We start from the raw sequence: 26,588 nt of genomic DNA, 5'->3' as shown, positions 1-26,588 counted from the left end.
TGTGCAGATTTCCAACATGTATGTCCAATTTCCTTATTTTTTCATTTACTTTTGAGCATGCTATGCAGTAATACCTGGCAGCACCGTGCTTCAAATTTACCAATGTCAGGATAAAAAAGGAGGCTGAAGCCGGCATCAGTTGGAAATGAGGAAACGTTGGGGTGAAATAATAAGCCTATCTAGTGCACGGGGCGCTGACAGGCAGACATCCCAGAAAATGAGTCAATCTCTTAGCTCGGAAGGAAATGTTGTCAAGCGCTGCATGAGCCGTGTGAGCTGTCTGTTTTCACTTGCGTCTGTCTTCACTGGGAAAGTTAACATGGCACGATTTTGCTTCCCGCGCGTGAAAGCGACTCTCCGCTGCTGCTAACAAGCAACCTGTTTCACTGGAACCCTGACACTGCTCTTTCCTAGCGCCGGGCTGTGTCATGTGAATCCGAGGCCGCAGGTTTGTGAGTGTGTGTGCGCATTAGTGTCGCCTGGAGCTGTGCCTCCTCTGCTCCATTGCCCTCGCTACGTGAAGGCACGGCACTGACATGCTAACGAGGTTCCCGCTGGACGTGATGAGGCTGAAGTGGTGCGAGGTGGCGATTGTGCGCCCGAAAAACGCATTTGCATGCCCAGCCGCACTCACCTCTCCGGCGTGTCCCTCCGCATGTACACAGACGCGAACCGCGCGCGCACACAAAGTGAGTCAGCGAGCTCCTCGGTTGAGGACAGTCACGACATCTACAGCGTCAGAAGGTTGTTTCAGGGTCTCTTGCTGCAGTACAGGAGCTGGCAGGTGGACAGGGCTGTAACTTAATTTTCTTAAGTTTTTTTTTCATCCACTCTTGTCTTTTTGTGTTACCTCGGCAAGTGCAGACTCTGCACAAGTGCACGGTAACTGGCCAGTTCCCCAGGCCAAGGTGTGGGAGAGCTGAAGGGGCTGGAGGGTGAGAACGGTCGCAGTGGGAGCAAAGCCACCTTTCTTCACCTCTTTGTCTTGCTGGCAGCAAAACTGTATTAGTAGGGCTGGTTTTACTGCAGTGTTCACTTTCTAAGCTCGGGCAGGAGTGAGACATCCTCTTTTTTTTATTGTTCTTTGGCAGAAAAGCTCAACTCATCACATACCTTCTATCTTCTCCCTCCCTCCTTATAAACTCACGTAGCGTTCCTCCTCTCTCCTCCCCCCTTGCCTGGCTCTTTTCCATCCTCCTCCATCTTCATTCTCTTCTCCCTTCACACCCCTTTCTCCTTCCCCTCAGTCCTCCCTTCTTCCTATCCGCCTACCTTCCTTACCTCCTGTTTCTCCTCCTTCCTTGTCTCCCCCTCCATTTGTTTCAACACCCCCCACCCACACCCACACCCACACCACCACCACCACAACCTTCCAACCATCGGCTGCTCCTCCGCTTTTGTTCATCCATCACAAGAGACAATGATGCTTAAGGGAATCCAAGCCACTGTTCAGCGCTGTAGCTCATTATGAAGAATTGCATTCTGGGAAAACTAAAGTGTCGTCTCAGTACAGAAAATGAGCTTTAATGTGTGATTTTGTGAGAGAGGGGCCGGGGAGCTGTGATATTGTAACATATAATGCTGTTAAACCAGCTTAATGCCAGGCTGTCATGCTCATTTTTATGGTCTCTGATCTCTGGGTATTTGTTAATGAGGAGATAATGCTCTTACAGATCCCCGAGACTTTGATGTGCAGGTACGACAACGGCTTTTGGAAAGGAGAGTGGTGGCACATGCGTTTAATAGAAGAGTTCTCTTCTTATCATCCTCGCACACTGCGTAGTATCAGATCTTTTCGAGGCAGATGTTTCCTCTCGGTCTGTGATGCATTTTTAACCACTCTGCATTATTCCGTCTCTTTATCATCACTAATAGCCAGCTTGGGTTTATTGTTTGCGAAGGCCCTTTTTGGGAGATGAAAGTCCTTTTTTTTTTTCCCAAGCTGTGCTCTGGGGTTTATGCAGAAACATCAAACGCACTGCAATTATTTTATTTCCCCTATACTGTAGAGTTTATTAGCATAATATTCATCGTGTGTTCAGTATTCACATGTAGGCTATTAGGAAGGCTGTACGATGATAATTCAAGGTCCGTGTCTGCCCCGATGCCGTGTTATTCACAGATCTGTAGGAAAGTTGATTAACTGTTAACACACATGAGTTTCTACCAGCCGGATAGAAAGAAACCTAAGCACCAAACCAAATTTGCATAGCAGGGAGTGTCGTGGTTGCCAGTGTTTAGCCAATGGTATAATAAAGTCGGGTAGAAGGTGCTGTCAAGATGACTTTATGATGCTAAATTATTCTTCAAGAGAATAGTGAAGATGCAGGCAGAAAGACATTGTTACAGTAAGGTAGCACAGGGCTAGGACTCAAGCTGAAGACGCACTACCCCGTCCCAACCTCCGCCGCAGTCAGAGAATCGTGTTTGAATGGTCTGAGCTTAAACTGGACGCAGTTGAGTAGTGTGAACTGATCCAACCGACCCGACTGCAATCATGAAAGAAGAAGGTGGGACACAGGAAATAGCTCCAAAACACGGTGGGAAGCAGCGGGAATATCAGAACAACACAAGAGCGGGAGGATGCCGACAAAGCAGAAAAAGAGGCGGAGGACAGAAATGGAGGAGAGAGACTAATCAAGTTGTGGCAGGAGCGCAAATGTTCGGTCAATTAATTAGTTTAGTCTGTGCTAATATTTTTCTTTTGAGCGGATAATAAAATGTTTCCACAAACATATTAGATCGTTTAATTTTTTTTTCCCCAGATTGACCTGGAAGTTAGAAAATCTGATTAGAAGGATGTCAGGAATATTGTCAGTTTAAACGCAGTCTGTGAAACAATGAAATCTAGTAGATAACCTGCTCAGTGTGAGTAATAGATTCATGTGTTTAACGGTACACCAGTCAGACACAACGCTATGACCGTTTCCTATGGGTGGTTCCTTTGGGTCCTATGGGTTGAGGGGAGGGGCGTCTGTGGATCGTCCCACAGATACTTGATCAGTTTGAGATCTAGTGAATTTGGAGGCCAGGTCAACACCTTGTGCTGTTGTTCATGTTTTAGTTTTTTGTTCCTAACAGTTTGTCAATGTTATTCACTTCTCCTGTCAGTGGTCCTAATGTTGTGGCTGTTTGTCTTTGGTCTTAAAGTTGTCATAGCAACCATTGTGAAATATTATAATTTATTGTGAAGATGTTAATTCAAAATCAAAGCACCAAGAGCTCAAGCCTACATCTCTTAGGAAAATTGATCATTTCCCATAATGTGTTTTATTAGCGGCTTTTGTGCCAAAACATTTGCAATCTCTAAACAAACAGAAATCTTTTTCTCCTTTTTTTTCTTTTTTATGTGCCATCCAGTGCCATCTATTGGTTTCCACAAACATTCTAGGATGCTCTGCCACATGAAAATCCAACCTGGTTTCCCCTTTAATCTCTATCTTCAACACCCCCTGGTGCTTAGGCCCCGGCCACTGCATTTGGTTTACATGTGAGACACGTTGCTCAAACATATTTACTTAAAATAATTGGCGACTAATAAGGTACAGATAGGTGAAATTAGAAGTTAATAGGTCCTACTGTTCAGCTTTTATGAGCAGAACTTTTAGTTTAATTTGAACTGATTGCTCCAATTTAATACACTAGTAGGAAGGAGCTTTTTTTTTCTGTACTGTAAATGGGTTGTGTCTTCTCTGGCACAGTTCTGCCTGTTTTCCAGCCGAGGCCATAGATTAGCGAGCTCTAAATACCTCTCAGCCACCGTTGAGTCTTATGATGCTGGACCTGTTACTGGCCTCTCTCCTCCTGTAGTTAAATGGAAAAATGCAGCGCCGTGTTTTAATAGGCTCAACGCAACCCGAGGGAAATCGGAGAGGGTGGTCAATTATAAGGATATGTTATTATTGAGCTTCTCGTCCGCTTTCGGGGAGTGCGAAGGAGAGCAGTGGCTACAAGGTGATGGGGTCCCTAATTCAATGACACAAACTTAGACTCTTTGTCCAACAGTTGAGCGTTGTGTGAGAGTGGGATGGCATCCAGTGAGTGACAGAGTGGAAAATGTGAAGAATGGCTCAGCGTGACAGTGTTGGTACGGGGCCAGGAGAGACGGTGGAGAGCGAGAGGAAAGCTGGCGTCAGCAGCAGATGAGATGAGCAGGGGAGCGCTGGTACTATTCTCAGGGAAAGGAGTTGTAGGAAGGTTCACATACACGCGAGCCTTCCCACTCTTCGTCTTTCGTCTCCCCCAGGGAGGGCTTCCAGGACAACAAAACCTTTCCTTAGTGTTCCTGTGACAACAGAGCTCAAGTCCCGCGGTCTCTTGCCGAGGCCTTTGGGTAGTACCTGTTGTAGCGGGCCAGTTCGTAAGTCGCTGATAGGAGTGTTTTTTTCACGCTTTGCTGGATGACCACAGCACAGTGGTGTCAGTATGTCACAACCTCAGTAACAGATTTAGACGCACAGTATGTGAGCGGCAGCAGTTTTACTTAGTAAATGAGTACAACCAAAATCTGCCCCACATTTTTCTTTAGCGTTTATTACAGAGTGTAGTGTGACATACAGGACAGAGGAAGTGCATATACCAGTAATCATATTTTCTGGAAAATAAAAATCCATTAGAGTTCTGCTTTGTGGTTAAATTATATCTCGGGGCCAAACTGTAGTATATCTTATACACGGCATGTGCAGTAATGATAAAAGCATCCACCGAACTTAACTACAAAGCATAATTTTGCCAATCTGCCATCTTTCCCTGCAGTGTGCCTCAGAGGACAGTCAAGGATGTTGCAATTTAATGATGCATGCCCTTGTGTTTAAAAGATGGGTTCGGGCAGGTCTCCCTTCACTTCCAGAGGAAAACAAAACCATTAAGAGTGGAGAGTGGCGTGGCCCCCATATAGCGAACAGATTGCGGGAAGTTTTTTTCCCCCCCAGCTAAGAAGGGAGAGGGTAACCAAGCTCACCCTGAACCCACTTGTCCCTGCGTGACAACGGGGTTAGGGTCCCGCAGAGAAGCCTGATGTGGAGATACATCACACTGTTACAGTTCGTCCGAGGGGAATCGCACCGGTGTCGGGGAAGGACAGCTGGAGGACATCGTGGGAGGGAGATAAGGCATGAGAAAGGAGGGCAGGAAAGATGCCTGCCAAACTCAAGCAGGGTCAGACGGGAAGTGGCCCCTCTTGCTTAGTTTCCTGTTAGGAAGAGCATGAAGGGTCACGGGGAGAACATCAACAAGTCAGTGCTTGGTTTTTGGCAGTTGCAGTTACGTTATAAACAGCAGTAAATTACTAAAGAAAATGAGCCAGGGGCCAGATTTTCAGGCCCCGTGTTTTGTATAAAACTTCCTACCAGACCTTCTGTGTTGTCGTGGCCTATGGTCTTTCCTCCGAGGGCCTCTGTTCAGCCCTAAATAAGAATGCAAATATGTAAACATTATTTCTGCTTTAGTAGATCTTGGCTCTGATTGGTTTAGCCGTGGCCATCATTTACACTCGGTAACAATAGTGTTGTACTTATTTAAGATAACAGCTGTGATGTTAGCATACAGTATCTATCTGTCATCGGATAAACACAAGTTTAGCCAAATCTATTTATAAGACGGAGGATAACTGTGTAACTTAAGACTAAATTATTTCAAGAAAAAACTCATCACAGTTTACAGACTGGCCTTTTCATAGGAATAGTTATTAGTGCTTCTCCACCCTTTTAGACCCAGAGACCGTTAGCTAAATTTAATTAGTCAAAAAAATGAATTGTACTGTGACGTCACCTCATGTCGTCAGTTTCTGGGCAAAAACTTTCAGATTAGATGAAGATGTAAAGCAACGAAAGCTCTCTGTGTGTTGTTTACCTTCGTTCTTTCTTCTCGTGTGCCGGTTCTGTAAGGTGAACACCCAATAAGAGTGATCTCTGGTTGCTGAATCAATATGCTGAATCAGCTGAAAAGCTGGCAGCAGGGGCCCAACTAGTGCCAACGGTGCGGGAAACACCGGAAAAACTAGGGCCAGAGATGCTCAGCAACGGCCTGACACCGGAAAACAGCAGGCCGTTTACGGAAAGTAAACAAGCCAGCTTCAACTTGTTGACTTATTAAATTGTGATTTCTCTTAGCTTCAGACAGAGTCAAGTTCCTAGATTTAATTCTATCTAACCTAATACGGCCAAGGCCCTAGTTAGCTTTCATTTTAACAAGAAGAGAGGGGAAGTGTAAATACTGATTTAACTGTAGTCCAGAAAGTGAATAATGTGACTCACCCAAATGTCTCATTCAAGCCAGACTTTATTTTAGAAGTTGCAGAAAACTCAGCATTTAGTGCACGAGAGACTATAAATGGAAAGATGCATGACACATGATATTTTACATCATGAGGGTCAGACGCAGAGAGGCGGAGCTATGTAGCTATTCTTTTCAAAAATAAACGTGTGTCGGTCTCTGAGAAAGATGTAGCCTAGAAATAAACAAGTCTCTGGGGACTCTGAAAATACATTCAGATCAGCCATAACCTTTGTTAGACAAGATCAGACACTGAGGTTCTCGAGAGTCACAAGCTACTAATGCTGAGGAAAACCCGATGCTCACCTCGCTTTAATTATACTCAAGAAATCTGAATGCCAAACATCCGTCCCCCCAGGGCCACTGAACTGTTTAAAGGAAATCTTTTAGACGAGCACATGTCATGCGCCAGGCACGATCCCAGACTCTCGAGAAGAATTAACAGTGCTGGTGAGCTTTAAAAAAAAAAAAAATAAATAAATAAAAAATGCTGTTCATCTTTCCTTACCGAAGGTGAGACGTTTAAATTGATGTCTGGCAATAAAATGTCTCCGCATGTTCAAATATTTATGAAGCTTAATGTGTTAAACTCACCGCTGAGCAAGGCTGGTGTGGAGCTCTGCTGCTATCGATTGTGGCCAGAAACACGCAGCCGAGCTGAGAGTGTTTCACGTAATGCTTCCCTCAGGAGGAGCCACAGTGATGGAGAGTTCATCTGTGTGGCTCACCATCACAGACCCATACCCTGCTTCAAATGAATAAACAAATGAATATGTGCAACGTTTCTGGAAATCAGTGAGAAATTTAGAAAAAATCTGTTTTCATTGTTGCTTCTAAATGTTTTCCCGAAAGAAAATCAGAAGAAATCAAGCCAGCAAACTGTGTGCAGGCACAGACGCAAGTGGCTGAGGAAGTGGTGCATGGCTGACTGAGTGAAGACGTGGGAGACACAAGCAGCTGGCTCACTGAGCAGTCATCTGTGAGTGTGTGAGTGTGTGTGTGGTTCTCAGCAGCCCCCAGATGAAATTAGCCGTCAAGCCGAGTCCTTTAGCAGCAGTCTGCAGCAGCGACTCAAGGTCAGGCTTGCTGATTCTGCTGATGCATTTTATTCTCAGTAGCAGGCACCACGCTGCCAGATGAAGGGTTACCACTGTCCACCAAACACCCCCCCACACCCCTTACCCAACCGCCCGTTCAAACTCTGCACACAATCCCATCCCTCCATTATCGCCCTGGCCGTACAGGGCGTGAGAGTGTGTAGTTGCCCGTTAAATTAGGTGGGGGGGAGGCTTTCTGCCGGAGTTCCTGGACACCCCTGCTGACGTGCTGCCGCATAGACGGATAGGCTAAAGTATCCTGATTTCCCATGCGACTACAGTAATTGCGTTATAATGGAGGTGGGAGACGCATGGCCAACAGTAGAGGGACGGAGGTACAAAGTTACCGCAGGGCATTGTGGGTACAATATGATTTCTGTGTTTCTGAGAGGCCAGCCATGCGGTTCAAAACGCAGAGGGAGCTTACTGGGGCGAGCGAGTTTACCCAGCTGAAGTGTAACACCTCATTTCCTCGTCATTTGGCCAAGTTGCTGTCTCAACACTTGTTAGCTTACGAGGCGAGCTCGAGAGTGAAGAAACATTAAAACTGCATCTTGCCTCAGGCTAATGTCACTAGCAATTTATCTGTTGATGTTATTTTCGATTTATCACTTACACAGCTTATTCTTTTTACTCCATTCAACAGTTAAATTCTCATCACGAGTTGTCATAGTTTTAATGGTGAAAAGCAAGCAGTGTTCTGCTTTTGTTAGGTTATACTCAGAAAAGGCACCGTACTTTTTCACATTAAACGAGCACCGTCTTATGCTACTATACTCATCTTATACTTCATAAAAATAAATTAAAGGCACACTCCATTAATTTTGCCCATGAGGTTCAATTTATTTATCATTAGGAGCACTGCTCAGCTCATGAGTCTGTGTATCACACGATGGCATTCGTCGGGGTTTACAAAACGTTTGCATCAAAACCAAATTGTCATGATGGTTTTCTCAGCTTGGGTTTCAGACTTCCTGCCGTACAAACTGGAGGTGGGGGTTTGAAAGATGTGGCATTTTGGAGGCCAGGTAGATCTCACGAAAGACTGAAACATTGGTCTTTTGCAAATGTATTGTGAGATGCTATAGTTTTGTTGCTTTAATCTGTCTCTTGGAAGTGCTATAGTATTAGCTCCCTCATGCAAAACACAAAAACCCACCCTCATGTTTCTTCTTTTCTTTGTTTTTTTTTGTTTGTTACTTTTAGGCACGATGAGACCAGTTCAGAGGAACTTCTATGAGCCGTCGTCGGCCCCGGGGAAAGGTGTGGTGTGGGAGTGGGAGAACGACAACGGCTCGTGGACGCCGTATGACATGGAGATCTGCGTGACCATCCAGAACGCCTACGAGAAGCAGCACCCCTGGCTGGATCTGACCTCTCTGGGCTTCTGCTACCTCATCGACTTCAACAGCATGTCGCAGACCAACAGGCAGAGCCAGCGCAAGCGACGCCTGCGGAGACGCATGGACCTGGCCTATCCGCTCATCATGGGCTCCATCCCGAAGTCCCAGTCCTGGCCGGTGGGAGCCAGCTCTGGCCAGCCGTGCTCCTGCCAGCAGTGCATCCTAGTCAACAGTACGAGAGCTGCTTCTAATGCTATTCTGGCCTCTCAGCGGCGTAAGCTCTACGGAGGGACAACGGGCAACACAGGTACCACAGGAACCCTCTCTGTGGTACGGCAGAGTAACACCTTCGCCGGGACTTCCCTCTGGTCTCCAACATCCAGCTCCTCCGGTACCAACAACAATAACATAAGTGTGGGAGGTGGACAAGCCAAAGCCGAACAGGTGCAGTTGCCGCTGTCCACTGCCAACTTTGCCTGTTCCCCCGTGATGCCGTCCCTTTCATCCACCCATGGCCACCACGCTCTCACCATCAACGGTCAGAACAACCTGAACCGGCCGGGCACCCAGCGCATATCGATGGGGACCGCCAGGGGAGCCATCCCACCAGGGTAATGCTGCTCATACACACACAGCCGTGCATTTCAGTCATTGTCTCGTTTCGACGTTCTTGCCTCTTCACTAACCTCTTACCACTTCTCCCGTGTCTTTCTCTACTTCCCTCTCTGCTGATTCATGAGCGCTCTTTCAACGCGCTGAACGCCGGCTCTGAAACAGTCCGTTTGATTCTCCTTTGCTCCACTTCCATATGTGTGTCTGCCGCGGCATCTGCTCCATAATGGGCTTATGCAGGCCCCAAAAGGCGTGAAATACCGGAGCTCTTCCGGATTATTCTGTTGCTCGCGCTTTGAACTAATTTGTTAGCAACTCACTACGCTGTGGTTGTGGTGTCAGGAGATGTGAAACAGTCCCACATGAACTGAACGTTTGTGTGTGTGTGTGTGTAACTGCTCCTTTGTTGCATGATGCGCGTTTGTACATGCATGGTCAGACATATGAAGCGGGCTCTGGTGTATCTGTGGAAACCTATTTGCCATGGAGGCACAGCTCCGCTGGGGAAGAATGAATAATGGATCAAGGAAAAATGGGAGCTTCAGCAGAGCGCTCTGACCTCAGAGCGATTCAGAGAAAGGAAGCAAGGAAAAGAAGTGTGTTAGCATCGTAACCGATACTTCAGCCTCCTATCCTTCTTTCTTTTACTAAAATAAACCCTCTCCTGATCTAATTTGATTCCATTCTGCTCTTGCTGCTCATGGGGAGAGACACACTTACTGCATGTTTGAATAATACCGGCTCAAATGATTTCACTTTCTGCGGCCTAATTCACTGCCACTGATGAACACGTTTTTTTTTATGCTCACCACTTAGTTTCATACTCAAAGTAGGTAGCAAACCATTTATCTCCGTGCAAAGGTTTGCGTGAGGCTTTGAGCCGGCGCACGATGACCTACTCCCTTTCTGCATTTTAAGAATTCGGTGAAAGCTCTGGTGCGCGGAGTCGTGGATGAAATGTGACTTTTTCACCTCGCAGCACGTAGGGTTCTGTGGCGACGGTGAGAATCACAGAGCTGGCGTGTGAGAGAGAGAGAGACCGAGAGAGACAGGGGTGAAGCGGAGTACATCGTTCCCAGGCGAGTGGCTCGACATACAGGATGAGTGTGGTTAGCATGCACGCAGGAGGGCGCGAGCGCTCGCAGACGCACGCACGCGCGCACAAACTGAAATGTGAACTCCCTCGCACATTCCCACAAGCATGCTACAGACAGATAAGAGAGGAACCCACACAGAACGTCAAACATGAGATGTGTTTTTCACACACCTACGCCCTCATGTATCTGGCATTGGGTGCTAGGAAGGCATTTCTCTCTTTGTGACTTGTCTAACTGTGATTATTTAAGTGTGTCACACACTGTGTGTAAACAATCATTCTGTATATGAACAGAGATCTGTAACTGCAGATACTTTAAGTGATTGTGCACATGATTCACTGAATGTTGATGGAAGCGAGCAGCACGGCGCCAGATATGTTTTTGTGATGTGTGTATCATTAGTGGTGTAGGCTGCTATTGTCTAAGAAACCAGTGGTTGTGGGTTGTGAAGGAAGTGGGGTTGTTTTGCTTCATGTATTTGTCTTGTATGCACAAATATTAGAAGTGGCACCGTCTGCTGGTTTGTGTCAGCTTGTCAGTTTATCTTATTACCGGGCAGACTGCATATCACCACCACCTGTACAGTGTAGCGGTGACAGACACCGACTGCTATGCATTTTTGAGCTCGTACACGGGTCGCGCTGTTGCACGTGCTAGATTATTGTCATTAGTGAGCAACCTTCTTCATTAATTGGTTGAGTTAGTTGGTCTGACGAGAAATGCCTTAAAGAATTTCACTTTGCAAAGACTCACAGTTGGAAAAAGAACCTGGAAAGAGAGAGTGTTTGACATTTGTGCTTGAAAATGAATTGGCTAATTGAGTAACTCTGTATGAAAGAAGAAAACTAAACTTTTAGTACTTTACTATAGTGCATTTTACATTCACATGTCTAAACATATATAATATATAATAATATGTTAATTACTGTATTGGGTTAATGGTGTTTAACCAGAAAAATAAATGTTGTAGAATGAACACAGTGCAGGTATACAATAGTGTTCTGAAATGCTTCAGATCAAAGTTGTAAATGTCAACCACTGTGTCTCAGTTCAAGTTTTCCCGTCCTGATATGATTAGATGGAGACATGACAAACAATAACATTGGATTTACTGCATGTTTGAAATATAACTAGAGAGATGTTGTGGTGGAAGCGCAGCAGAGAATTTCTCAGGGGATTTGTTTTCGAGATCAGTCCGACCACTTCCTCTTGTGTGCTTTCTCTGCGCACGTCAGTGTTTGACAGAGATAAGACCTGCACTTTGCGTCTTTAGACTGAAGTACTGTACGGTATCGATTTCTGTTGTCTGACTGGTGAAGGATGAGAAACTGAAACGAAAAAGTCATACAAAAAAAAAAAGTGAATCAAGCTGAAAGAAAAAGCTTTCGAGTTGCACGTGTCCGCGCGCCACAGCCTGCTGCCTTTTACGAGCTCCCTGCGTTAGGGACGCCAGCGTGAGCTTTGACTGGAGGGCTGTGAGTGTATCGGGTGCAGAGATCATTATCCCTCAGTGCTTCTGTGTTCTGCTCCGGAGCTCCCCTTATAACCAAAATGAATGTAGGAATAAATGAATAAATCATGAGCGCTCATGTGGATCATGCTCGTGCAATTAGGTCATTCTTGTGTCGCTGTTGTGCGTTTTCAGGGCATTTCAGGTGATGCGCATCCTCCCCCAGCCCAGCCCTCAGTGTCCAACAGGAGACGGGCTTCCTTCTGCCGTTGTGCTACACACATCAATATGCAATTAAGCACTCATGGAGTTCTCTCCATCCGACCCCCCCACGCACTGTCTTTATAGCGCATAATAAACAGATGAGGAGATTTTAGTCCTCCGTCAGCACTTTCTCAATAAGGCCTAATGTGGTGTCTCTATTTGGGGAGTTTCATCCGATTAAGTCCTCAAGGCAGACTGGAGGTTCCCTCAGGAAAGGAAGGATGATACTAAGCAGAAGTCAGGAAAGGGACAGCGAACCTGCCAGGAAACAAAATTAATGTGCCGTTAATGCATGAGCTACTGGGTCAGGATCTAGCACCTGAACGCGTTGATTTTTGGTCAGACACTTCTGCATTAGACATGTGAAATGCCATTCTTTTGCACTGCCCTCTGCTCAAGGTTTTGCTGTAGCCAGGATGACTTTTTTCTTTCACGCACAGAAGATGCGGGGATGGGAACAAGGAAGTGAGCACGGGTCAGAGAGAAGAGAAAAAAAAAATTGAGCTGGCAGCGTGAAGGAAATGCAGAGGCGACAAGGTTCCGTGTGGTTTGCTGAATGCGCCTCATCAAAATCTGGAGTGCTGCAACAGCAGTGTCAAGCCCCGAAGTCAGAGGGTCTGCGCTTGTTTACACTGATTATGAGGTGTAATTACTTGTGAGATCCGAGCACAGGCCAACGGAACCCATTGTTGAGGATCATTGATTTTTGTAACTGTGGAAATGACGACAGATGCTGAAGAAGGCGTAGATTTTTAGCTGGTTCTGGGGAGGGGGGAAGCTTGATTGAAAGGGAAGAGCGAGAGTTAAAGCCTGGGAGTCATCACGTGTCGGGGATTGTCAGCGCAGCGTGACGGGGCGGCGTGCATTTTCAACCCCAGCGCTCAGAGCACATCAGGACAGACAGGGTCACTGCCTCCAGAGGTGCAGGCTCTGAAGTCAAGAGATGAAGAGCGCAGAATGAGGGGGAGGGTGGCAACTGCACACGGGCTACAGGTTGACTGACTGGTCGAGGTAGAGCCTCGTACGAGAACAGATGGAATCATACTAGAAGTAATTTGACAGGGAGGGGGTTGTGAAATTGTTTGCATGATGTGCGCTTATCTTTCGTAGTCAAAATAAACCATAAACACAGCAGAGATAAGTATGAGAGCTTGTTACCTTCAGTCCAGATAAGGATCATCAATAGCTTCTATGGGTTTTATATTTTCTGGTGTTGCGGCTGCTTTATTGAAGTATTTATTCTGCTACACGCTCTCTGACGGAAATCTCTGCTGGAAAGGGAAAGCAATAAAGGTGAAAAGCGTTCCTAATTAATATTATGTTAAAGATCCTTGACAGATCCTCCGTATCGTGTGCTTGAAGCTTGTGCAAAATGTGCTGACAGCTCATTTCTTCTCCTAATGAAAATACTTAGTTTGATCTCAGCGCTCTCTGTGAACATCCCAAATTATACATGCACTCATAAAGTGAGGCGTCCTGTTCTCCATGTGTTCATTTGAATCATGTTGTTTAAACAAAGGAGAAACTCTCCCACTGGGAAGCACCTTGTTTTTTTTTTTATGCGTTTTGAGTATCGGATTCTTCTTTTATTTCTGATAAGATGCTTGTTGCTTTCTACATTTTCCTCAAAACAACCAACCACCCTCATTTTCCGGACAGACAGACAAGGTGGCCAACCTTTCACCCAAGTAGGCGCTTTTATTGGGTGAATTGCAGCTGTGCGCTGTGAAGTATCGACAGGTTGGTTTTTGTTACAAGTGCAGACTGCAGGAGTCGAGTTCAGCCATGAATTCCTCCGCTACAGTTGAAGGTGTGAATCGCACCCTGTATCTTTTGCATGACAAGAAATCTCACCCAAATAATACAGGCCTGCCGTGGTTTCACACTCATAATGTCAACATTCTGACATAAAGCCTTCATCACTCCCGTACTTTTGATTTTAACTCACCTCAACCCTGAGCACGGCAGGAGTCAGCTGATCCTGGTTTCCGGTCCGCCGAGCGAGACGAGTGTGCCCGAGCCTCCACCAGAGATGCGCTGAGACACATTGGCTTCAACCAGGCCTCACGTCTCTTTGTGTTATTGCGCGCAGCCTATTGAAGAGCCTCCCCTGGCACGGGAACAGAAGCTCTCACCAATATCAAAGCGGTCTGTTGATGCGGATTTGTGTAGCGCCTGGGAGCTGCAGGGCCAAAGACCTCAGCTGCTTCATGGTCAGAGAGCAGAGGGATTGAGAAGTGCGTGTGCAGTGGTGTGTGTCTGAGGTCGATAAACTCGTAGAACTTGTGTTTCTTGTAGAGCAGAGCATTGAGCCTGTAGTCTATTTTTAATTTGTTGTTGTTTTCCTGTGCTCATTATGGAATAGTTGTGCAATTCATGTTTGTAATGGCGTTAGTGTTTTTGCATCTAGAATTTTTTTTTTTTTTATTGTGCAACTTGTATAAAACGTGGCACTGAAATATTCCTTAAGTACAACTATAATCTTGTGTAGCTGTGTGAGTCACAACTATTTCGGAGGGAAATCTAGACAATATTAGGAGGTCATAATGTTATGCCGGATGGGTGTACAATGCAGGTTTCAAGGAATCATAACAATCAGCTTAATGTTTGTTAGACTTCAAACCTTCATTTTTACCTCTTTACCACTTGGTGGCAGCGGACAAAGCCGGATCTAAGCAACATTAGGTCTGCCTAGCATCCACTCTTTTAGTTTCAACATGAGGTGTAGATTAGACCTCCCTATTCTCAAGTTGGGGTTAAACTGCTTCACACAGTTTTCCAGCTGTTTCACCTTTGGCGAGAGTTTGCGTTGCCCCTCTGCTGACCTGTAGTCAAAGCTTTAATCACTCAAGATTTTATTCTTTGGCTGCGCCCCACCAAGGAAAGGAGAGCCGTCCCTGAGCCCCGCCGTGCTGTGTGCTGGTTGAGTTTAGGTCCTGCTCCTTTGAAAAGAGACTTGTATGCTCACATTAATGCCCCAAGCGCTTTGGTCGGCTCTGCTCCACAGAACTCGAAGCGCGTGCGAGTCGGCCGTCTTTGTCGTCTGTGTTTGCCATGAACTCCAACCTCCCCAAATGTCGCTGTGAATCAGGCTCTGCTGCACTGCTTTGTACATGAGTCAAGCTGTCTCATTCCATTGCAGACATCTCGGTTTCTGTGGTGAAGCATATATGACATTTTAACTAGAGTGTTTTTCACGGCAAACAGAGCAGAGCTATCGGCTGCTCTCAGGTTTTTCAACTGTGGCGTAATAAGTGTTGGTGCGCAGTTTCAACGATAACTGTCAAATTCAGGGAACAGAAGAAATACAAATTCCCTCCTCTCGTGTTTCTTTATGTGAAATGTGTGATGTTCAATTTATTTGTCCCTCGAGGCGGAATTCGAAGCAGCATTTGCAAACTAGCACGCACAGTACACGAGGTTTGTGCATATGTTAAAAAGAATAAAAATAACAACATCAAAACAAAGCTTAAGCTCACAAACCAGTGGCAGAGGCTAGTCCTCAAATGGCCAACAGCATCCACAAGACAAAAGAGAGCATGCGCATGAATCTATGAGTCACCACTCACGACGTTAGAAGGTCGCTTTCTGCAGACATTAGGGCTTCGTTTCTTCATCACTACTTTATTTCACTCTTTCTTTGTTTCCTCTCATAGCGTTCCTGCTCTCCCAGTTAAGAACCTGACTGGTTCTGGACCAGTGCATCCAGCGCTAGCAGGTCAGATTTGCTGTGCAGCAACTTTTTTCTTTTTTGTTTTTTTTATAGTTATGAGCTAAAAATATGAATGCCTGTACACTAAGTTATATCTCCACTCTTTTTTATCTTGAAGGAAATTCATTTATTTTTTTCACTTTTCATTTCTTCCGCCCTTCTGTGTGTATGTGTGCGTGCGCTCTACATATGCATCAGGTATGACAGGTATCCTGATGTGCGCTGCAGGTCTGCCGGTTTGCCTGACTCGTGCCCCGAAGCCTATTCTGCACCCACCGCCCATCAACAAGAGCGACATGAAGCCTGTGCCAGGGATCAATGGCATGCGACGCAAAACCAAGAAAAAGCACCTAAGGAGAGGTGAGATGAGAGGAGTGGAGAGAAGGAAATAGACCAACCACTGACGATCAGCAGACTTTCTTTGTCTTGCCAACCTTTGCGCGATGCTTCTTTATCAGCTGTTTGCAAGTCTGTTGCTGTTGCAAAGAAAACCACAAAATCAACTGCAAAAGGATCCGCAATTGTTCTGTAAACCCCATTTAAGCTCCATTAGGGTTACAGTAATTCTAACCTTACGCAGGGTTCTTCGTGATTAGAGAGAAAAACATTTCCGCTGCTTTCTAAGTGTAGTGTAATGATGTTTCTGATTTATGAGTAAATGCAGCGAGAGCGCGATGAGCATTTTTATACAAGTTGCACTACATGCAGATCGACAGAGCCAGTTGGAAGGAAAGCAGTCAATCTGTTGCACTGAGCTGGAGTGAGAGGGGATCTGGTGCTTAACTGGACAGATCCGGGGCCAGAGTAAATGCAGGTCGATGCAAGCTGTGGAAACCACCGGCCTCCCGAGGGAGTCTTTGTCATAATTGATCAGTGGGACTGTTGGGTTTCCATCGCTGCACTGTGCTTGTACTCTCAGTCAGCCTTTCAAATGGTGCCTTTACTGTACACACAGACATATAGGCGTGTGGAGAGGATGTGGTAAGGCTTTACCAGACTTAATTTCCTAGAAGGGAACTGATATATAGATAAAGGTAAATTCACAGGAAAGTTCCTAATTCTGCAATTATGCACTAATTATAGGCAACATGGAGGCTAGACATGCAGTTCCAGTTTATTGCTCCAAAGATATTATTCAACTTGGTCTATATGAAGAATTACATTTCCAAAAATAAATGGATAATGGATATTATCATATTTACATGACCTTTCAAAAAGCATAGTTTGTTCATTGACCTTCTTCTGAAAATGAAAAAATTGAAAAACATGATAAAATCAAAGTACTTTTGAAACAAATCCAGCTGTCTACAGTCCTGCGTGAGGCTAAATGCTAATATCATGCTATAAAATGGCATTACTAACACACTGATGTGTTGGAATTTCAACATGATGACGCACAAAATGCAAACCATCTCAAAATTTATGGAATTAATTCTGTGGTGATTAATGTCAAAAGCAGCTTTCATTTCAGTTATTTCATCAAAACCAAAGCCAGTCTTGAACAAGGTTGCAGACAAACAGACAATCCAACATTGTCATTCCTTAATAAAAGGTTTTTGCCTCATTCTTCCCTTCTAATTACTAATTATTTTTTAAAATAATGATAAAATATCTAGACATCATGGACCCGTTAAACATTACCACTGTCACTGTGGACTAAAGAATGAGTCAGGAGACAAATTTGCAAACTGTCCTGCTTGCAGGAATGCCATAAACTCAGACATACTGGAAGGCTGTGAGAGAAAAGGAGATGTATTTCATTTCTTAAGCAGGAAGATTTAGGTTGATCCTCCTCCTGTGCAGAAAATGGCCAGAGAGCAACATGATCCGGCTAATGAATCCATCAAACAGCAATTGTGCAGGACTCTTAATTCATGTCTTTTTCTCTTTTTACCCCCCCCATTTTCTCTCCTCCCTCCCTTCACCATATTCTCCCTCCTCTGCCCACCCTTTCTACTTTAACATTTGTTTTGTGCAGGCTGTCTCTTTCCACTGCTCTCACTGTCTGTTCACTGGCTGTCCCTCAAATGAACAAACAAAGGCTCTGGGGGAAAGAGGTTGCCTGTAAGCGTATTAGGGGTGTAAGCTGTGGGTGTGCTCTCAGCCATGCTAGCCTGGTTGCACACGGGGATTATCAGAGAGTGTGGGGATGGCTGGTTGTTATGTGCTGGTTTGAAGGTGACCTCCTCTTTAACATCACAAACATGTCTACTTTATGCACAAACACAGTCATAAAAACAATGGTGCCAGACAAGCGTATACCATCGTATTTACTCATCGGTATATGAGGCGTGTTTGGCTTTCTTTAAATGATGATATAATTTTTCTGATCTTTTGTTTTATGACAAGGGAAAAACCCAGAGGATGTGGTGCGAAGATACACAGAGAAGATTAAAGTGATGCCGGACGAGGTGAGAATCAAAAATGCATACGCCCACAGAGGACATAAGTTTTGTGATCGTCATCATTCACTGCCCTCACCAAGAGTGAAATCCAAACTTATGTAACTGTGGAATGGCAGCTGAAGTATTTTGGTTGGATATTCCAGGACTGTACCATCTGCATGGAGAGGCTGGTCATGTCATCAGGCTATGAAGGCGTCCTGCAGCACAAAGGCATCAAGCCAGAGCTGGTGGGCAAACTTGGCAAGTGTGGGCACATGTACCATCTGTTGTGCCTCGTGGCCATGTACAACAATGGCAATAAGGTGGGTAAAAGCCTGTGAGCCAGACGTTGTTATGATGTCACTCTCGGCTGAAATGATAAACTTGCAATGTCTTACAGCTTGACCGGGTCGCACGGCACTGGCGGATGATCAGGCTCCAATATTGTTGCTCCCAGATGGGGATTTTATATAGCCTTGTAAGATCAGTCATGTCAGCACAGTGCTTTGTAAAATAACCATAAATTCTGCTGACTTCGGTTCGCCTGAATCAAATACAAATTTACCCCAGATGGCGCAAATAAAATCAGATCCAATCAGAAACCATCAGTGTCATATTAGCAGCTGAAGCTTATATTCTCATTCTCAGTCTTTGGAATTTGTGCCTTTACCCCTTTGATCACATATTTCAGCCACAAAATATATACACAATGATTGATCATAGTACACCGCGTAATTTAAACCATTTGTGGCTCTACTGTTTTAAAAAGCGTCAAGTGACATTGTGGTAAAAGAGGGGGTGGGTTTTAGCCTTTGTGACTCTGTAGTGCATTGCTAAATTGGTAGAGTGCTCTCCTTTTATATCGTGAAAGCTGCTGAGTACTCGACCACGTTCAACAGCTAGTTGTTGACGCTGTCTCTTTGGTGCTGTGCAGCTAGCTTACAGTGGTGTTTTTGATGAAAACAGCTGCCTGCTGCGGCCGGAAAAAAAGGTAAGAGAGAGATGAGACCGAATCAAAGCAGGAAAGTTGCAGGCCCGGCAGCTACATAAAAAGCTGAAACTCACTGTGAAGGACTGTACAGCTCAGGAGAGCTGTAGAGTCAGGTCATAATTTGCTGCAGCTTCATCAACGTGAGGAGTGCCTTTCACTGTTCTGTTTAGACAAAATAATTACTGATTAATGGAGCTTTAAATTAAAGTTTTCACAGTTGTGGATATTCTTTTTGGCAAATGAGACCATTTGCCCATTGAATCAACAATTACAATGTCATCTTATTGTGTGTATTAAACCAGGATGGCAGCCTTCAATGTCCAACATGCAAAACCATCTATGGGGAGAAAACGGGCACTCAGCCCCCTGGGAAGATGGAGTACCACGTCATCCCCCACTGCCTGCCCGGCTACCCCGACTCCAAGACCATCCGCATTGTCTATGACATTCCTGCTGGGATCCAGGTGAGAACGGTCTCACTTCACTTAATCCACCATGCTGCCTTTGGGCTCTCTGCCCTCTAAATCTTTCTACAACTACTTATCCGTTTAAGTTCGGCAGAGCAGATATTCTTGCAGAAAGGTGATGTGTTGGGGGCAGCTAGGAAACTGCAGCCTTACACATCACACGGTGCTTCTGGGCAAAGACAGACAATTGCAAATCTAAAATAGTATGAGAGATATGTGTGACATAGTAATGTAAGCCCATTTATAAATTGAAATGATTAGAAGAAGGAAGAGATGTCTGGTTCGAGTGTAGTCGCATTCCCATCATTTCTTACCTAGTGCTGGTGGCTAGGCTAATTGTATCTCATTTCTGATACAGGCAGAAGGAAGAGATATTTGGTTGGAGTGTAATCGCATTCCCACCATTTCTTACCTACTACATTGAACTAGGCTATGTAGGTGGTGTCTGGGTGTATCTTATTTCTGATATTGTCAGAAGGGAGAGACGTTTGGCTGAAGTGTAGTTGCATGTCCCATCATATCTATTACTGCTGCTGGCTAGGCTAGGCTAGTTAGTAGCTCACCACTGGTCTGCTGGTTGGTTCTCCAGTTGGACTGGGCCTCTGAAGGAGTTTTGCCTCAGATCATGGCACAAGGGGTTGTAACATCTCATCCTGTGTATTAATGAATATAAACATAATGTAATAATGAAAACTATGTAAAATAAGAAAAGGCAAAGCTGATATGAATCCTTTCAAATTTGAAGTAGAGCAGATGTTCAGGGTTCAAGCTTGTGCTGCGTATTTTATCCTGACTGCTGACACGGGCTTTAATGAAGTCAATGAACTGACCCTTTTCCACCAGCGGATCAGGCGTAGTGTCCCCAGGGTCAGAGAATACTGGGGTCCATCTAAGTGCTCCGGTCAGCACAGCAGCACAATACTCTATTGCCTGAGGACATTATTGTAGGTCGTCTGCCTCTCCTTCTCTTCTCTTGCTCCTCGGCCTGCACTCTAAACACACTGTCAGTTAGGTCTTTTTTTATACTGCAACACTGACCAAAGAAATGAGAATCATCACAGGCCTCTGTGACGCTGTCGTGACGACCATTAAAAACTAAACTCATGCACTTCTCTCTTCATGTAGAGGAGAACACGGTCAGTGGAAAAATTTGTACATTTTATCTGTTCAAGTAGTGCACTAACTAGAGGCTGCTCTGAAGCAGTAGTAGCTGTTTCATGGTGAGCCATTTGGACAAATTAAGAAAATGATAAGACCAGTTTGTCAGTGCAGAGGCGGTGTAACTGTTATTGTAATGTAGCTCTTATAGTTGGCGGTTATCTGGCCGTGCTACAGAAAGGTTTCCATATTTCATTGCTAAACCTTTTGCTATTCCAACCCACTATAATTCAGTCAAACAGAAGATTTTTTTTCTACGTCGGACCACTTAAAAGGGACAAGTAAAGACATAAGAGGATATTTACAGTAATGTATTTCTCAAACGCTTTTTACAAAGAGACGTTGTAAGCAATGTGAACAATAAAGCTTGTCCTCCGTGTGCTGCTGACATTTCCCACTCAATTAAGTCGTAATTGGAAGAGAAGCAGTAGTAATGTTTGTTTTTGTTCTTGACATTTCTACCAGACCAATGAGCACCCCAACCCTGGGAAGAAGTTCAGTGCAAGAGGGTTCCCTCGACACTGCTACCTCCCCGACAACGAGAAAGGCAGAAAGGTAATTTCTGACACCACTTCCAGAAACCAGGGCTCCTGCACGTGGTTTGTTCCTTCATTCTTGGCGTTGAGGGATTGTTAACCTCTTTCCTCTCTTTTATTTGTTTCCAGGTCCTGAAGCTGCTGATCACAGCCTGGGACCGCCGGCTCATCTTCACCATTGGCACGTCTAGCACCACAGGCGAGTCGGACACGGTGGTGTGGAATGAGATTCACCACAAGACAGAATTTGGCTCCAACCTGACAGGCCATGGCTACCCTGACCCCAACTACTTGGACAACGTCCTGACAGAGCTGTCGGCCCAGGGCGTCGGCGAGGATAACCTGAAGGACTGATGGGCTGCTGAGACCGTACCCAACCCACCTTGCCCCGCCGTCTCCCAGAGAACAGGGACACCATATGATAGACCAACATGCAGCTGACAACACTTTACTCCCCACATGCGAGCATATCCTGCAGAAGTGTTGGCACGAGAGCAGTGGAAGCTAAAATAAATGACATGGTTATAATCAATTTTTTGGTTTGTATAACCTGGATTTGCCCCCCCGCTGTCTCTTGATCCATGCCTAGAGCATACCGTGTCTGTGACAAAGTCTCTCTAAGGGTTAAGGATGAAAAGAGAGTTTCGTCATGTTGTCGGTTTCCCCTTTTAGATTTGAACTGATGATGTTCCTCTGAGGAAAAAGCAAAGGGCCAAAACTATACACAGGCATATATATAAATGCTGAACTCCCGAATGCATGGCCCAGACTAACGCTGCATAATGAATGCTGAGCATAGATCTGCAATAGGTTGAGGTGCCAGTGGATCAGTTGCTGCTTGATATTGTGAAGATACTTTTAAGAGAATTTCCGCTTTACAAACGAGTCAAAATGATTTGATCCATTAATTATGTACCACCACCACCACCACCCCACCCCACCCCCCTTTTATAATTAATTACTGACTTATAGAGTGGTGAAGCTTGTTTTTTAAAGGAAGGCTCTGCTAAAGTGATTTTAGATTGAGTGTATTTGACATTTTCCAAATCAGATATGACAGGTCAGTCGTTCTGTGAAACGGAAGTGTGTTCTGTGCTGCATGACGTAGATTCCAGAGAGCTACGGGCTAGGAAATATTGGTGTCTGGTAATAAATGTATGTTGTTTGGTGGACCTTGTGGGTTGTCCATGAGAGGAGACATGAGATAAAACAAGCCTCTGACCAGTCAGTTTACCGCCTGTTATGAGCAGTTGTAACTTGAAAGTCTGAGGTTGTGAAGCGGGATTTGTGCTTTTGCTCCAAGGTTACTCTCATTTGTTTTGTTGACACCCTGATGACGCTGACCTCTGTGAATTTAAAGCCTGCATTATTATTCTCCCTGTTGGAGCAAACCCAGCAGTTGGCACGATCCATCATGCTGACCATACATGAGTGTGCGATTGTGTGCTCCAAGGCATTAATATGCCTGGTTTTAAGTCCTTCCGGAGAAAAGCTGAATACACGGATGGATGTTTCTCTTTCAACCAATCGCACTTTTCTCTTGGACATGAATCTTGGGCAGCGTTCCTACTCGCCTGCCATCCACAAGTCTCTTGTGAGCCCGCTGGGAAGCAGTGTACTGGGATCAACTGCTTGTACAGCGAGCAGTGAAGCATCTCATTCCCTGTGTGAGCTTACTCACACACAGTTGTTAGGGCCAATCTTGATGTATGGCTTTTCCCCCACTCCTCCCCCCCGCTGTAAAGCACGTCATTTGAGGAACCATGCAAATGTTGGTTTAGTACGTCTTTGGGTAGGAGCGATTTTTTTCCTACGCTGTCCTCTTTGTCCCCCAGATTCCATGCCCTCGAGCATTTTGAAGGTCCTCAGTAGATATCATGTGATGTTTCTTCAGTCTGAGATTAAAGATAACCCAGTGCTGCATAATTCTCCAACTGTGTATCTGATCAATGGTAATGCAGGGGGTCCTTGGTGTAAGGTTTATTGTGGGGGCACCCAGCTGTGGGCTTAATTTAGGAGTGAATCATAGTCTTCCATTGCACTTTGAGGCAACATTTTTGTTCAATCAGTCATTTACTTTTTAGGAAAATGTTTTAAATTGCAACTGATTCTGTCTTTTTTAAGTTGTTGTTTCTAAACTGGCTTGCAATGCTTTAAAAATACAGAAAATATATACATTTGCAGATGTGATATACCTTTAAATTCAAGCTCAGTTTGAGTCAATGGTGTAAGTTTAATTTATTTTTATACTCTTCTATATAGAAAATATAAAGACTGTCCCACATATCTATACACAGGCACATATTAACATGAATACACAAAATCTGGCAAATATTTGTCAGTATGTCAGGGACTGAAACATGTATGACTTGTTATGGACGTCTTATATTACAAGTAGTCTTAGCATATGCTGCTGTTGTTATTCCTAATGTAGAATCTGTGTAGTTGATTGACAGTGGGACACCAATAAATACAGTAAATGTGTCTTTAATATTGCTGGGGGAGCTTTAGCAGCATGAAGATGGTCAGTCCCCCCAAATGGACCATTTCTCTTTTGCTACTTGTCCAGAAAATGTGAATGGAGACAGTCGGCATATTTCGTTAAGTCTGAAGGTGAAAATACCCTGGGTTAAATATCAAATATTCTTAATAGTTTGTTTTGGCTAACTGAACCAACAGATGAGTGGGTTATTAGTTGTCAGCTGGAAGTGTAACAAATAGACTCCCTTAAAGAATATTTTTGTTCACTGCAGCGATGCATCAACAGTAGCCACCACGTTGATACAGGGAATCTGTGCCTCCCAATTCATTTTTAATGTTTAATAGTTTTCATACCATAATATTTTATCTTTTGTAGACAGAAACAGTCATTTTCGTATAACGCAATGTTTAATGGATACTTGTATTAGATTTTTGGGTCTTGTGCTTTTCTGTCATTGCAGATTTTACCATTACCCAACAGTAGTCCATTTTTTAAATAGTAGTTATAAGTTAGCCATAAGCTAGCTCCTTAATGTTGGATTTTTTTTTTGAGGGCTGTTTATGTAGTCATGAAAGTTTTACTTAAAGGATGTCTTTAAATGCTTTGGTTACCTAATGAACACTTTAAAATAGCGATGCATCAAATGGCAATGTTGAAATGAAAAAGTCAAACCCTGAATCTGCAGCTATCCTTTAGCTTTACAGCAAGTTTCAGGTCATTGTTTCACTCTCTCCGTAACCTTTTCGATTAACACTTACACACAAGACTTGTTGAAAGAGTTACTAGAGTATGGATGCCCACATGTAGACATACCGGTGTCTTTTGTAGCCATGGTAAGCTCTGTAAGACCACTGTGTACGAAACTGTATATGCAGCGTTAGCCCTAGCTAGAGAACATGGCGGTGCATTTAGCAACTAGAGACCAAGATATATCTACATGAGTTTATATCACAAAAAACAGATGACAGAAAGTAAATATTGGACTTATACTGTCCAGGTGTACAGAATGCGAGTCCCAACCATAACTGTTGGGACACGTCTCGTTGAATTGAATGAGAGGGTGTGCCCAAACCTTTGACTGGTAGTGTATATCAATTTAAAGTGAGCTGTTACAACTTGTTTCCACTACGTCCAAGACCAAATGATGTTCATGTTTTCAGGGGCTATTTTTTACTGTTTGTCTTTTTTAGTCCATGGTATTGCATCTTAAATTCCGATTTTCTGGTTTCAACACAAGCTAAAACAAACTACTAAAAATATTTCAAAGTGTGATTTTGACCCAGGTGTTAAAAACAGTCACTTTTTGGCTTTCACATTTCACATTTTCTCCTTCACATATTATTGACACCCTTTATAAACTGGGACAGCAAGAGAGAATGCTTCCAAACTATCAGGGAATTTTTTTCCATGTTGAGCAAAGTGTCATCAACTAGAGAAATCCAAATGTTTGCTTCTTGGACTTTTCCTTTCCTTGCGTCGGTCGTGTAGTGTGAGCGATGCAGGCCTTTTCGACTTTTCAGGTGTGTACAGACTTATATGGGAACGATAAATAAATCAAATATGGTTCAGTATTTGTCAGATTAAAGAAGAGAGAGATGGTTTATATGCAATTTACTATTTTTAAGATCTAATACATGATATACGTGTAGCAAGAAGGCAGACTTTTGGTTTAAATGACAATGGATGTTTCTTTATGGGGTGCCTACCTCCAGGTTTCTAAACAAAAGGGGTTGCAATCCGACGATGTCCACATGCTATGTATTAGAAAACATATATTTTTGATGTCTTTTTTTGAATGATTGTCTCTAAAAGAACTATTACATAACATTGCTGTATTACTCTTATTAATATTCATTCTGTACTTTTCCATTTGATTCAATGTGGAATAAGGGATGGAATAACTTGTCCTATTGTATGAAGTATTTACAGTTGTACTCTCTCATAGTGTCCACTGCAAACTGTACTTCTCTCTCTAAATGATACCTTAATATTTTGTGTGGATATTATGTACGTTTGTATCTGTTTGTTTGTGTGAATGTGTGTGAATGTTTGCCAAGTGGGCGTCCAGTAGACAAAGCTTAGGTTCATGTCCTTTAAAGATACAGTAATGTTCTCCTAGAGGTGCATGTTAACCAAACTGTGAGCAAGTTTCTTGACAATGCATAGCTTTTTGCGTATGAAAACATCATAGCTTCTTTAGAAATATCACCCTGGTTTTCTGGTGATTTAGCACTGTGGTTTTGCAAGTTCCTCCACTTAGTTAGAAAGATCTTCTTTTCCTCTATTGGCTTTGATTTACAAAGACGGGGACGTGATAGCGTTTGGCTGTACTCTCCTTGACCTGTTGACATCATGTTTAACATCTGAATGTTTTGCATTTTAAGTGCCCATTTTAATTGACATTTTCAAATCATAATTTTGGTGATTTGTCTCATCTTAAGCATTTTGCAGTTTATAATGGTTCACAAAGAGATCTCTGAGTTAAACTAAAGGCAAGATATAGAGAGACATTGATTAAACTATAAAGGGCTTCTTAATCTATTGGTCTTTATTGAATTGTGATGACCTTGTTGCATGTTTGTGTGTTTCTTGTGGAAAAATAAATGTGCCCGTGACAGGGGTAGTTTGTTTGACCTTTTGTCACCTTGCCTGTGTGTTTTTTTTTTCTTTCTTTCTCCCGTCACTGACATTATGTCCTTCTCCATTTAGCTCCCCTACTTCC

At 44.1% G+C, this 26,588-nt stretch overlaps 1 protein-coding gene across 3 annotated transcripts in view; it reads left to right on the top strand.

Annotated features, from left to right (window-relative positions):
* dtx1 (deltex 1, E3 ubiquitin ligase) overlaps positions 1-26,499 on the top strand; it is a 38,629-nt gene extending 12,130 nt beyond the window's left edge. For 2 of the 3 annotated variants that reach the window (XM_047592149.1, XM_047592148.1), the window contains exons 3-10: positions 8,577-9,324; positions 15,793-15,854; positions 16,047-16,208; positions 18,198-18,259; positions 18,397-18,555; positions 19,526-19,687; positions 21,314-21,403; positions 21,514-26,499. In XM_047592149.1, the coding sequence (XP_047448105.1) occupies positions 8,577-9,324; positions 15,793-15,854; positions 16,047-16,208; positions 18,198-18,259; positions 18,397-18,555; positions 19,526-19,687; positions 21,314-21,403; positions 21,514-21,738 (1,670 nt within the window). In that variant the 3' untranslated portion in view covers positions 21,739-26,499. The remainder of the gene's footprint in view (positions 1-8,576; positions 9,325-15,792; positions 15,855-16,046; positions 16,209-18,197; positions 18,260-18,396; positions 18,556-19,525; positions 19,688-21,313; positions 21,404-21,513) is intronic. The other variant, XM_047592150.1, reaches the window with a different exon arrangement.
* The last annotated feature ends 89 nt before the right edge of the window (positions 26,500-26,588 follow it).

The sequence above is a fragment of the Mugil cephalus genome, chromosome 8, assembly GCF_022458985.1.
Source record: "Mugil cephalus isolate CIBA_MC_2020 chromosome 8, CIBA_Mcephalus_1.1, whole genome shotgun sequence".
NCBI classification, from domain to species: Eukaryota; Metazoa; Chordata; class Actinopteri; order Mugiliformes; family Mugilidae; genus Mugil; species Mugil cephalus.
Note: the sequence above shows the minus strand (reverse complement) of the source record. Positions and strands in the feature narration are given on the sequence as shown.